Source organism: Meira miltonrushii (assembly GCF_003144205.1).
Source record: "Meira miltonrushii strain MCA 3882 unplaced genomic scaffold FA14scaffold_3, whole genome shotgun sequence".
Lineage (NCBI taxonomy): Eukaryota > Fungi > Basidiomycota > Exobasidiomycetes > Exobasidiales > Brachybasidiaceae > Meira > Meira miltonrushii.
The window spans coordinates 1,965,417-1,978,359 of NW_020289945.1; the positions used below are offsets into that span (position 1 = coordinate 1,965,417).

General features: G+C 44.3%; 5 protein-coding genes across 5 annotated transcripts; 3 read left to right on the forward strand and 2 right to left on the reverse strand.

Moving 5' to 3' along the window:
* Positions 1 to 593: 593 nt before the first annotated feature.
* Positions 594 to 2,174, forward strand: FA14DRAFT_124575 (uncharacterized protein; the record flags this gene model as incomplete). The annotated part of the gene is made up of 1 exon (XM_025496653.1): positions 594 to 2,174. The coding sequence occupies one exon, from the start codon at positions 594 to 596 to the stop codon at positions 2,172 to 2,174; it is 1,581 nt and encodes a 526-aa protein (XP_025354268.1).
* Positions 2,175 to 2,574: 400 nt separating this feature from the next.
* On the reverse strand, positions 2,575 to 2,979 carry FA14DRAFT_156643 (putative RPL14B-ribosomal protein; the record flags this gene model as incomplete). The annotated part of the gene is made up of 1 exon (XM_025497843.1): positions 2,575 to 2,979. One exon carries the CDS (start codon positions 2,977 to 2,979, stop codon positions 2,575 to 2,577), a length of 405 nt encoding a protein of 134 aa, XP_025354269.1.
* A 1,792-nt stretch (positions 2,980 to 4,771) lies between these two features.
* On the forward strand, positions 4,772 to 6,058 carry FA14DRAFT_156644 (uncharacterized protein; the record flags this gene model as incomplete). Its single annotated transcript, XM_025497844.1, has 1 exon — positions 4,772 to 6,058. The coding sequence occupies one exon, from the start codon at positions 4,772 to 4,774 to the stop codon at positions 6,056 to 6,058; it is 1,287 nt and encodes a 428-aa protein (XP_025354270.1).
* A 457-nt stretch (positions 6,059 to 6,515) lies between these two features.
* On the forward strand, positions 6,516 to 10,001 carry FA14DRAFT_67348 (uncharacterized protein). Its single transcript, XM_025502679.1, has one exon. The coding sequence runs from the start codon at positions 6,894 to 6,896 to the stop codon at positions 9,879 to 9,881; it is 2,988 nt and encodes a 995-aa protein (XP_025354271.1). The 5' UTR covers positions 6,516 to 6,893; the 3' UTR covers positions 9,882 to 10,001.
* Positions 10,002 to 11,189: 1,188 nt separating this feature from the next.
* On the reverse strand, positions 11,190 to 11,480 carry FA14DRAFT_115089 (uncharacterized protein; the record flags this gene model as incomplete). The annotated part of the gene is made up of 1 exon (XM_025496088.1): positions 11,190 to 11,480. A coding segment is annotated over one exon (291 nt), but the record flags the coding sequence as incomplete, so codon positions are not given.
* Positions 11,481 to 12,943: the final 1,463 nt, after the last annotated feature.

Below are 12,943 nucleotides of genomic sequence, written 5' to 3' on the forward strand. Positions count from 1 at the left end.
TTGTGTCAATGTTTACAGGTTTTGATGACATATTTGTTGTTGAAGAAGATGAAGATTGGATCTGTGCATTTATATCTCTTATCTCGTATCCGTTTAGGTTATTTGTCCCTTTTCCGTTCATGATTGGTATAAGAGCATAAATGTTTTGATCGTCTTCCAAGTAGAGAAGAAGAGGGTATACTGATGGTGATCAAATAGAAGACGGATTAGTTTGTTGATCCGCCTTTTTGTTCCGTTGTGTGCTTATAATCAAAACTTTAATTCAGCTTTAGCAATTTCTCCAGCTTAAATTCAATCATAAGACCATCCTTTGAGATATATAGCATTGTACCTGTGTGTTTTATACGTGTTGCATTTATATGGGGCGCACTTTCTTTTAAAGCGTTCTAGCTCTTTGATTGAGTTAATGAAGAGGGCGGCGTAGCATTTCACTTTTAAGTCCGTGCACGATAGATGAACTTGATTATATTACACATCCTATTGAGAGCCACCATCACTTGACAGCATTCAAAATGATGGAGAATGAGGATGTCAATCTGACTGCCTCGTCAGATCAGGTCATGTCATTGGAAAATGGCGATGATGATGTTGAGATGACACCTCCGATCAATCAAACGATTGAATACGATCAAAATCATTCATCAGCCACAACAGAACGCATTGAAGTAAATCAAGAAGAATTCGATTGGGAATCATACATTTCCGCTTATAAAGGTCGAACAAAGATTGATCGATTGCTGTTCTTGGCAGAAAAAGTGTCTTCTCTACGTCAAACATGTGCAAATGCTGCATTGGAATTGGTCAAAACAACAACGAAGGATGTACAATTGTATCATCGAGCATTATATATCCGTAACACAAAGCCAGAAGCTGGATCGCCACTACTTCCAAAAGAAGAAAGACAGGAAGTGGACGTGGAATGGTGTGAGTCAACCGAAAAAGCAAATCGAGTCGAATTGGAAAAATTGGATTTGGAATTACGCAATTACCAAAACAATTTGATCAAAGAGAGTATAAGGATGGGATATCGCGACTTGGGTGATCAAATGCGTAGAGTTGGCAGTCTTCATGACGCATTCAAGTATTATATCAACACAAGAGATTATTGCAGCACAAATGAGCATCTGGTGGAAATGTGCCTAAATGTGATCGAAGTTTCGCTGGAGATGAAGGAGTTTAACGCTCTTGGCGGATATGTGAGCAAAGCTGAAGGGTTACTAGATGATTATGATCCTCAAGCTGCTGCTGCATCTGCAAAGAGCAAAGCAAGCGGATCAAGTGCATCAACGATGTCTAAAGGTGGAACGACTTCAGGAGCAGACGCAATCGGTGCTTTATTCCGAGCAGGAGGATCTGCAGGATCTTCTAACGATCGATCTCGTGGAGAATTTCAAAGAGCTTCAGATATGCTGCCCAATCAACGTGAATCGGAAACACAAGGTAAGCGTCATATCCGCGAAATACGAGCTCGATTGTACGTTGCTCAGGGTTTAGCGAACATGTCATTGGGCCGGTATGGTCAGGCTGTAGCTAGCTTTTTGGAGGTAGGAGCAGATGTAGGCAATGCATATGCATCAATGGCATCAAGAAACGATGTTGCCACGTACATTGTATTATGTGGTATTGCAATATTGGATCGTAAAGAGCTCAAAGCAAGAGTGATTGATCGTCAAGGCATTCATTCTATGCTGGAGGACAACACTCAAGCCCAACAACTACTTGAGTCCTTCTATGCATGCGAGTATAAACGTGCTCTTTCTTTGTTGGACAAGTTACAAACTCGAGCTCTTCTTGATGTGATATTGGCACCCCATTTCCACACTCTCTCGCGTCACATCGTTCAAAGAGCTTTACGTCAATTCGTTCAACCTTTTGATACCTTGCAAGTCCATAGATTAGCAACATCTTTAGGATGGTCTGATGAACAAGGCCGTATGCGTGCTTTGAACGAGCTTCTGCACCTGATTCAATCGGGCGATATTGCCGGTAGATTGGATCTGCAGAACAATGTATTGCTCGTCGACAAAGTGGATTCCAGACAAGCTCTATTTGAAGACGCTATCAAAACTGGTAATCATCACATCAGCACGGCAAAAGGTTTGATGTTGCGTGTCAGCCTTTTACAAAACGGATTGATCGCTAAAGCATCGCAAGATAATAATAACGAATCCTAATCTCATACCTTTATCATTCACTGTATTCATAGATCAACCAGCACGAATCAAATATAATCACTGAGCAACTCTAATTGTCCTTCGTCGCAGACCTTCCATGAAAGAAGAGAGAACACAATTGGGAAAATTGATGGTGATGATGGAATCACTCGCCTCTCCTTTCATGAACAGATTTGGTCGCCCTTTCTCCCTCCTCACCCTTCACCTCTTCTCACGCCAGTTGGATGATGTTTAAGTCATATGATTCTACAAGTGTGAATGCTGCGAAAACGCAAATGAATATGTGTGTGAATGTGCGTAATGGTGTATGATCGATCGAAACAAGGCGAAATGGAAGTCGAATAAGTATTCCAAAGTCGCACGATACGTCGAAAGATTATTTTTGACGGGTGAATCGAGTTTAGGCCTTAACCTTCTTGATCTGTCCGTTGATGATACGTCTGCGTTGTTTCTTCAACAACATAACACTGAAACGGTCAAAGTCAGTCATTTGACTCTTTGCCTTGCGTGCAGCTTGTTTCTTTGCCCATGTGGATTCTGTCCATTTTTGTACAATGTTCTCCTTGTCGAGAACTTTCTTAACTGTGGCAGTACCGGCAGCGCGGGGCAATCCCTTTGCAACCAATTTTGTCAAGGAAACGTAACGGTAACGGATTGCTTGACGTGCAACACCTGTGGTGGGTCCATCGATGATTGCCTTGTTGTGGTCGATGATTTCGGTGATGACGGCCAATTTACCGGCATCTTCACCTTGGTTGACGACAACCACCCGGCCTACTTCGACGTAACGTTTGAAACTGGACATTGTGACTGAGAAGTGGTGATAGAGAGAGAAAAAGAATCAGTATGTGTGGTTGGAAATGGGCTTTCAATATGTAGAAGAAGCTTTCTTCATTGCTGCGCTGTTGATGAATTCGATAATACTGCTTTCCCACCTCTTCAAGAGACATAACTTCTTTTTGTCATCAGTCGATTTGTTGATCGAAAACAATCATGTGTCCGCTTTCCTCCTACAACATTCCTCCTGCCAACCTAGTCGTTTGTCTTTTCCATTCTTTCGTCCCTGTCATCCCCTAAATCGCAGCAGCGTATCTTCCCCTTTCATCCCTCTACACATCCATCATCGATGCTTACCTTGTGCCGTTTCGTCCTATAATGATGATACAATGGCGGTGGTGAGAAGGATGCGTGATCGTATATTGAGAATATCGACTCAAGTTTAAGCAATTACAACAAGTTTATACAGATTGTGTGCGTTAATAGTGCGTATGTATCGAACTTTAAGCAGCGAATACAACTCTGATGAAATTGTATTTGATTCTTGCAGATACTTAATCCTGTCGCGCTTAAAGTGTTGTACGTTAAGTTGATGCGCAGTGTAGTAACTCTGCGGTTCGGCCGAACGTAGGTGTTTGCACTAAAACGCGTCAAAAGCTAAGTTCTGTTGCAAGGATGATTCCCTTAGCCGGTCACGTGCTCTATCAATTTATTAGCAGGATGCTTGACTGCTCGGGACGTCTAATTTCTCACACTTAGCCACTGTGGAAGTGCGAGTAAGGCACATCCGTTATGATTGATTGTCTTCAGTGGGGATTGAATCCACAGTCATTATGATCACCGACATTTTGTGGAATACGATGATTCTTCGGATATTATTATATTTCCATTTATTTAAGCATTGATTAAATCCATCTTCTCCGAAAGTTAGGGTGCTTGAGACGGGGATTGAAATCAGGTCAGCTTGATCAGCTCCCATCTAATCAGTCGGGATGAGGGAGCCGCTGTTTCGGAAATAGCTAGATCAAAATTGGAACGCCGTTTGTGGAGCAAGAAGCAGCAGCAGCAACAACAACATCAATCGCGTGGGCTTGCGCGTTTTGCCTTTTAAATCGAAATTCGATAAAGTGCATCGAAGGAAAGAAGAGAGAGGTGGGATGTTTAATCATGCATGGATAATGCAAGTAGGGTGAAAAGGAGTAGACACCGAACGCGTCTTCCCATGCTGATTCAACACTGCTTTACGTTCACCGTTGACTGCTCTTTTGCACTGCTTTAATCTTCCGCCGGCGACACATTTGACAACTCATTTTCTGTCATGTAATTTCATAAAAGCACAGTTAGCGTGAATTCTGTCTCCACTTTAGATTGGATTTTAGCGAGCAAAGATGGGCCCTTGTCATCTTTAGTTCAGGGTGTTTATTGTGAGAAAAAGAGAGAGGGAGAGTATACTTTTCCTTAACTTTGATCGGTGCCGATACAGTCAATTTGTGGCGTGTGTGTGGTACAAAGAAAGCAGAAAGAGGAATTCTAAAAGCGCGATTCTATTACGGCTTCCAGTAAAAAACGGAAATTTATACCCACTGATGCATATATACACTATTCTCTCATGCAGATGTTTATTACGAGTGATTAGGCGTAAAAAGTTACTGGCCAATTCTAGTTTACTCTTTCTTCCAAAACATTCAACCTCTTCATAATCATTTCAATCATCACCAACCCAACGGAAAAACAGAAAAGAAGAATCATTCATCGTATGCATACATCCTCATCAAAGACAAGCTAATCTCTCAGACAGCCAGGTCAAATCGTATCCCAAGATGGCTGCAGCCTCAACAACCAACAGATCTCCTCCAAATATGGTTGTACCGCCAATCATATCGACAGGAGGAAGTGAAAGAACACCTGTTGGACAAGGAAAATCAGTCTCTATTTCCGGCATGACAGCTGATGTCGGCTCAAGGAGTACTGCAGCACCAGCAGACAACCGCAGTCTTGCAAGAGAGCCGCACAGAATCCGAATAAATGCACAAAACAATGGTTTCTCTTCCGAAAGAGAGAGGATGATTTTAATGCGTACCATCTCACACCTTAGAAAAGAGGAAATATTGACCGATAAACAGCAGAAATCAACTCCTGCCACGCAAAGGCATGTGCCAGACGAAGAGGATGATGACGAACAGTCTGCAAGACCATTTCATCATTCTGAGCTAGCATCACCGCCTTGTTACTCTAATAATAACAGATCTGGATTCTCACGACTTTCACTCGATGTCAGAAGGTCAAGGGCTATGTCAGCAAGTGATTCAAGTCCTTACGGCGATCCGCCTCATAGCGGGAATGGTACTTCAAACGATCGAAGATGGTTCTCAAGGAGTCAATTTGACTTATCAACTCCGATTGCTGGCAATCGTGAAGCGGGCGATAATTCACCTACTTCACCGCGCTTTACGCCTCAAGCAGGAACGTTGACAGATGGCGTTTTACAGGCTAAAGCTCGGGTTGCTGCCATGGCTTCTGCTAAATTACGCAGATTCAGTTTTGCCAATTTGCCAAAGATGAATTCAAAAAAGTCGGGAAATGTTTCCGTTCAAAAAGATATACATCAAAGTTCAATCGAAAAGGGCAAGCAAAGAGCAATGCCAATAGAGCAAATTTCAGTAACAGATGTTGAGCCTCAAAATGGCGACATACGTATCGCAACCCACGATGCAAATTCAGACGTTTCAATTTCCGCTCTAGAATCTGCAGAAAGCGGAGTGCCTTTCGCCAGGCCCGAGGAAGATGAAACCCGTCGTGATAGCGATGCGCCTTCTAGCTTCAGTTCAACTGAGCCCAGCACAAGTAGCGAAGACGGAGCAAGTAGTGTGCAAAGCAGCATGAACCCAAGCAGACAAAATAGTGAAACCCGCCCTTCAATAGCTCAAAGCACTTCAGCAACATCAGCAAATGAACATTCTCCACAAATCTCTGCGTCATCGAACGGTAGTGATGAGATTGCAGAAGATGACGGTATTCAATGGGCAACACCATCTGAATCCGTGCATAATCAAATCAATCCATTTGATAAGAAAAAGCAATTAACAAAGGCAGATAACGGTGAGTAAACTTTAAATTATCATTAAAAGACTAACCATATACTCATAATTCCACTTATCTTTCTTTTTCATTTCTTTCCCGTGAATGACGTTTTCTATTCAATTTATGAACGGATCGTTTTAATCTATTCGGCATCACTTCAACGCCACAACCTTTTCAATTTCTTTTATTTTTCCAACTCCGCCATTCCGATCATTGATGTCTGATTTGTGTCATATGGATCAATTTGTTCACTTTTTACGGCAAAACGGCATCTCCGATTGCATCAACGGTTTTTGTATACAAATTTGCAATACCCCGGCTCAAATCGTCCGATCAAACCACAAATGCACTCGCTCGTTCGTTTCACATCTATGTGGGTAAATGGACCCGCGCTGCGCTGTGCAACACAACATCGCCTGCTTTTTGCCTTTTCGGTCTAACTCTATGACTAAAAAATAACAATTCACGCGCCCGTTTACACTGATCGATCGCCCAACTGATCACAACTGCCCGCAATTGTAAAACTATGCGTGTATTGTTGTATCTCCGCTCACCGCCTACGATTATGCATATGCATTATTCCACTCTCTTTTCTCTCTCTATGCGGCAAACGCTGACCGATTGTCACCCAATACTTGGCATAATGTTTTCAATTTTCAACCAATCATAAACTTTTACCATCAATCAGTCATACACAACAACAACACCAGATCAGCTTCACCTACTTCACCAACATTCAACAAAAGACAGTCATCTTTACCCCTTCAATCAGCAATCATAGAAGAAAACACTAAAAACGGTCCGCAACAAAATCATAATGCTACAAAGGTTACTTTGACAAATTCGGAAGAAGCAGGCGAGATGTCTACCACTCAGTTCATTTCACCTTTTGCATCTTTTTTGCCTTCAAAACAACAAAGCAAATTTACCAATGCATTGGGAATAGACGAAGAACAGGCATGTTTGGAACGTGCAAAGGAGGAAAGCGGTGCAAATAACAACGAAAGCATATCAGTTCTTGAAAACAGGCAATCTCCAAGCAATATGTATTCTACTCAAACATCACAAGCTCAGCATCAAGATTCAACAAATAATGGCCAAGCAAGAAGAACGAGATCGTCACGTTTATCACACCTACCCCGTCTCAATTCAGCAAGGGGGAAACAAGCATTCAGCGGAGGCGACGGAGGCCGAAATGGTCAAACAGGCGGAGGTATAGGAGGCGGTTCGGGAGATGGAAGTGACGATGGAGACGATCGCAGAGATAGCAATTTTAGCCAAATAAGCGAAGATCCTCCTAGTGATGATGAAACGATTGCAGGTCAGGAAGATGGAGAGACAGAAACAGATTCCGATTCAGATGCTAGCTTAGCTTCCGATGATGATTTGAGTGGAATGCCAGGATCATTACCGCCCCCTAACTCCCATGAACACCGTATGTCACGAGGAATGAGTGCGAGCTCTCGGGGAAGGAGACCTAGTGGAATTGCCATGCCACCTGCACCAACATTTGCACATCTGGAGCCGTTCGCAAGTGCTGGCGAACAGAATCACCTTGAGGGAATTGGCAAATCGCATGCTAATATCGGACCTACTGATACAGAACTAACTGAAGAACTTATTGATGGAGTCACTACGCCGAAGATTGGTAAAAGAGTTGGGTATGAAAATGATTCGCTTAATTCCACAATTAAGGAAAGGACTCCTTCTGCCTCTATGGGACCGATTCAAAATCGTGAAAATTGGACGCAATTTGGTGATGAGACTCCTGGCTGGCTGCCAACCCCAAGAGCATCTGCCCCTGCTGGCAGCTCGATGCAGTCTCCTAAACCAGGGCTGAGTATTCAGACACAATTGAAAAATGGACCAGGAGCAAGTCCAACGGACACGTCATATTTCAACATTCAGCCAGCTCCTGCGAATAATGTTATTCGCAATCGAAATGATTCGAGCAATCCAAATATCCCTCCACCTTCTCCTTCGATCATTACGCGATCAAGAGCACAATCATCTGCAAGTCTCCGTTCCTTGGGAAGAATTACTCCCGGTATCAGTTCAAGAGAATTGCCGCCAATGCCGCCAATCATTCCTTTGAATTTGCGCTCAGCAGATCGAGCCCGTTCGCCAAATCGAAAAATAATTAGTCCTACTCCTGTACTGGCAACACCGTCTTTGTTGACTTCTACGGATGAAAGTAGCGCAGATTCGACAAGCGAGGCTGCGAAATCAGCTTTGGCATCGCAAGACAAGCAAACAGGCAGTCGTGCTACCACACCTCGCCCTTATAATGCAACTCCGGTCATCAAATCAGCCAAAGAACCAGCTTTACCAGCATCTTCACCTTCTTCACCGCGCAACTCAGAGCTCGCGCTACATTCCTCGTTGGGAAGAAGAGCTGGTACTGCGCTCTTAGGTATGAATGAATCTGGAAATGGACGACCTGGTTTGTACAAGCAAGAATCAAGATCGCTGATCGATCTCAATTCGCCTTCGCGTAATCAGATTGAGCCAACTTTGAAACCTTTGCACAAGCCAGTGAGCGTACGAGACATTCGTTCCAGCCAAGTGGATCAATTGAAGCAGGCTGAACAACAAGCAAGAACTGCATCTCCTGCTCCTTCTGTCGAATCAACCACTGCACCAACTTCTGCAACTGCCTCTTCTACAAATTTGCGTAGGAGAAGATCTATGTATGAAGTTGGGGCTGCTCCTCCACCGTATACAATCATTCCTGGAGGAGGCAATGGAATTGAAGCAAAAATCATTCCAAGAGAAGAAGAAGGCAAGGAATCTTTGCCAAGCTATCATTGTTCGGTACACATTGAAGGATACTTGCCAAGAAAGATGGAATTCAGCTCACCCGGAGTTCAAGCAAAAGACCGAAGCTGGAAAAGACAATATTTCGTTTTACACGGTACTTGTTTGCGTATCTATCGTACAGATTTGAGTGGCGAACGTGCTGCTTTGAAAGGCGAACATGGAGTTATGTCAGGCGTACATGTTCACCATGATCCGATGAACGAAGATGGTCCTAGTCAACCTGTTGGAAGTACGACGAGTAAGGTTATTGCCACGGATGGCAATACGAACGTCAACTCAAAAGAGCAACAACAACACAACTCTACAGCTGCATCCACAGCCAATGGTCATACTGCCAATCGCTCACCTACTGCCAGTACAATCAACAGCAAATTGAGCGATGGTCACTCTGGTAATGGCGCCCTTTCACGAAAGGTGGAGGCTTTATCAGGTACCATCTCTCACTCTTTGCATAGAGGATCTTTGGTAAAACAGTACACCCTACAAGGAGCCGAATCTGGATTGGCAGCGGATTATTTGAAACGCAGACATGTGGTCCGTGTACGTGCGGAAGGTGAGCAATTCTTATTGCAAACGCGAAACGATCGTCATGTGGTTGATTGGATCGAAGCATTCCAAGCTGCAACAAATATCGCAATGGATTTGGAAAGGAGACCTATGCCCAAATTTATCACTTTACCACGTAGACGTAGACGTAGAAACGGTCAAAGAACTCGTGATGCATCTGGAAATGATGCAACCAACCGTACTGCAAATGGCACTGAAGAACCAGATGCTGTTACTATTCCTGATGGAGACCTTTCGGCCAGAGAAATGGCTGATATCGCAGAAGCAAGAAGACGTTCTTTGATGGATTCAAGCGTTTCTACTTCTCAACGTTCTTCCGTTAGCGGTCAATCGCGTGCCCCTCCTCCTCCTCGTCCATTAGGCTTACCCGGTGATGAACAACCAAATCCTTCTGCTGCATTTGAAAGAATGTTACGTGAAGAGGAAGAAGCTATGTCAAGGCAAGATGCAGGCGTTGTATGAGCAATTGATGCTTTTTTTCCTTCAATAATACAAAACTTTTTCATCATGAACAAAAATTTCATACACTGTGTTTATTTTCAATTCATCCTTTCTCTTTTCTCTCACTCTTCAATCATGAATATCCACATGATACAATTGTTAAATTATAGAACACAAGTTTAAAAAACAATGAAACAAGAAAAAGAAAAAGAGATACTCAAAAAGAAAGTGTGCAAAACATATTGCAGATTGATCGAAATTCTATACACCGCTCGTTGGTGCACCGTTTGCAGCATCCAATAACAATTGTGCTTGAATGCCGATATCACGATGACCAGAATCACCTTGTCCTGAATCATCTGAATCGGGTGGGTTTGAAGATGCGATCCCATGAGAACCTTCTCCAACCGAAGTGGTCAATTTTGTGGCTTGATCTTCATTTCCCATAATCGAAGGAAACATGGCAGCAGATCCAATGATACTATTTGCATCATCTGAAGTCATTGACATAGAAGCAGCAGGTCCCATACTTGAATGTGATCCTGAAGCTGCTGCTGCTGCTGCAGCGGCAGCAGCAGCCGCGGCCGCATTACTCACTGCAATCATGGCTGCGCTACTTAATCCATCCAATCCTCCAAATTCACTATGAAGACCATGTCCATTTTTTGCCATATCGGAAAGGCCCATCACAGCAGCTGCTTCTGCCGCTGCTCCAGTTGACGAACTTGCAGAGATACTATGCGAACCTGGCATGCTAGAAGTCAGACTGCTCAAGCCGGCGAGAACCTTTGCCGGTGAAGTAAGATCGGAAGATGATGCACCGTAATGGTTTGCGAAAGCAGGTAGATTTTCCAATGAGGGATCCACGACAGACTTCAGATCTCCTCCCATTCCATTTCCATGAACACCACCACCTTGCGCCATCATGGCAGCATTTGCCAGCAAGAATGCCGCTTCAGCGTCCGATTTACTGCGATTGCGTGTTGATGAAAGATCATTAATTCCATCTCCATTTCCGTTTGCTTCGTTTGTAGATTCACGTTTTTGTTTCTTCTTTGCAGGCTGACGTTTCTTCGGTTGCTTTGCGGGTCTTACATCTTCCTCTGCTTTTATACTGAATGGAGCCGGCTCTTGAATCTGACCAGCACCTTGAGCGCTTGTACTTGCGCCGCCATTTTCATCGTTCTCTGTTGACCATTCCTCTTCACTTGCTTCTTCGCTTTCGGAGTCATCGCCGGATTTTGACCGCTTCTTCTTCGCCTTGATCTCAGGCTTTGTATATCCGGGCTGGTGGCATCGCATATGTCGGTTGAGCGTGGTTCGACGGGTGAACATCTTTCCGCATGTTCGTTCTGTGCACACGTATGGCCGTTTACCAGAATGTGTTCTACGATGACGGGCCAAAGAAGATGAATCACTGAAGCTCTTGTTACATCCCGCAAATTCACAAACGTGTGGTCGATCACCGGTGTGAACGCGGGAGTGAACGGTGAGCGCAGACCTTTGAATGAATCTCTTTCCGCATCCAGGCCAATCGCATGGATATGGTCTTTCACCTGTGTGTATTCTCTTGTGACGTGCCAGATCTGATCGTCGGCTAAACGTCTTTTCACAATCATCGCATTTGTGCAATTTTGGTCCGCCTGCATCACTTTCCGTATATTCACCTAAAGCTGCTTTCTCTGCTGCCGTTTGATTTGCTGCTTTGGAGCCTGTCTGTCTTCTCTGTTTGGTCCCTGAAGAAGAATTACCGTTATTCTGTGCTGTTGGTTTTTCGGATGTCTGAGGCTCTTGAGTGGTTGCCGATGTAGTTGCATTTTGAGATATTGCTCCATACGGCGTACCATATTGTGCATATGATCCAACAAAGGGTTGTGGTGGTGGTGGTCCAGTTGTATCAGAGAATGTGCTAGCATCTGCTCCACTCAAACCGGAGATGTCGCCAAAAGATGAGTTACCTGCCCATCCGCTTGGCCCAGATCCTGATCCACGTTGACCACCTGCCATGGAAAAGTTTGGCAAAGAGTATGCTGGACTATCTGCCAGATTGCTACCGCGATATGCATGTGGTGAGAAAGGAAGACCACCTCCCGTACGATAAGGTGATCCTGTGCCTTGATGGGATTGATAGAATGTTGCCGGAGAAGGAAAGCGTTCGAGAGTGGTTAGGGATCCTCTTGGTGTACCACGGCTAGGGCTATCACGACCTCCGGACCTTTCTTGTGATTCAGCTGCAGCCATGATAGCCGCCAAACCATCAGCTTGAGAAACATCGGGATCCAATGGAAATTCACGAGCAGCACTTGATGCAAAAGGCGAAGAACGTGTTGCCTCATTGTACCATGGCGAGCTCTCTCGATGATGTTGACCTAGTGTGCCCTTCCAGCTAGCGGCAGAAGGTGATGCACGATATTGAGCAGCTTCCCTAGCACTTCGACGAGGAGAATCGATCAAATCACCTGAAACATCCTTGCCATCATCGCCGATCTCGCGCTTGGCAATTATGGGTATATTGGATGCGTGATTATTTGGATTGTCCTGATCATTCGCTATATCAGCATTGTCTCCCAGTCCATCGTGATCCTGTATTCCATCGTTGTCATCCATTGTAGACGTCCCGCCTGTGCCGCTGGCATCTGGTGAAGGGGAAGTAGGTCTTGAAGCAGAAGTGGGATACTGTAAAGATGCAGCAGCGTCTCTGGCTAAAGCGCTCGCTCTTGGACTACCTACAGCCAAACTTGCGTTTCCACCTTGACTTGATGAGAATCGAGCTGCTGAATCACGATAAGGTGAAAGGTGACCCTGTGAATGAACGTTTAGGAAAGCTGTGCGAGGAGATCCTAGAGGCGATCCTCCGCCGTGTGATGTTGTTAGAGGGATGCGGCTCATTTTGCAAAGCTTGATGAAGCACGGAAATTAAGGAAAGTTGAAAGATATGCGATCAGAGTAGGGCGGAGAGAAAGGTCAAAGTTGTATTAGTTAATTGTGTGTCGCCCGCTATGTCAAGTTTGAAAGGTTGTATTTGATGTCCGGCTGCTGTGTCTAGCTCCAATGTGTGAATTGTACCATAAAATATGGTGATC

What these genes read in the sequence shown, in the direction of transcription:
- FA14DRAFT_67348 (XM_025502679.1), top strand. Translation starts at nt 6,894, where the DNA reads ATGTCTACCACTCAGTTCATTTCACCTTTTGCATCTTTTTTGCCTTCA.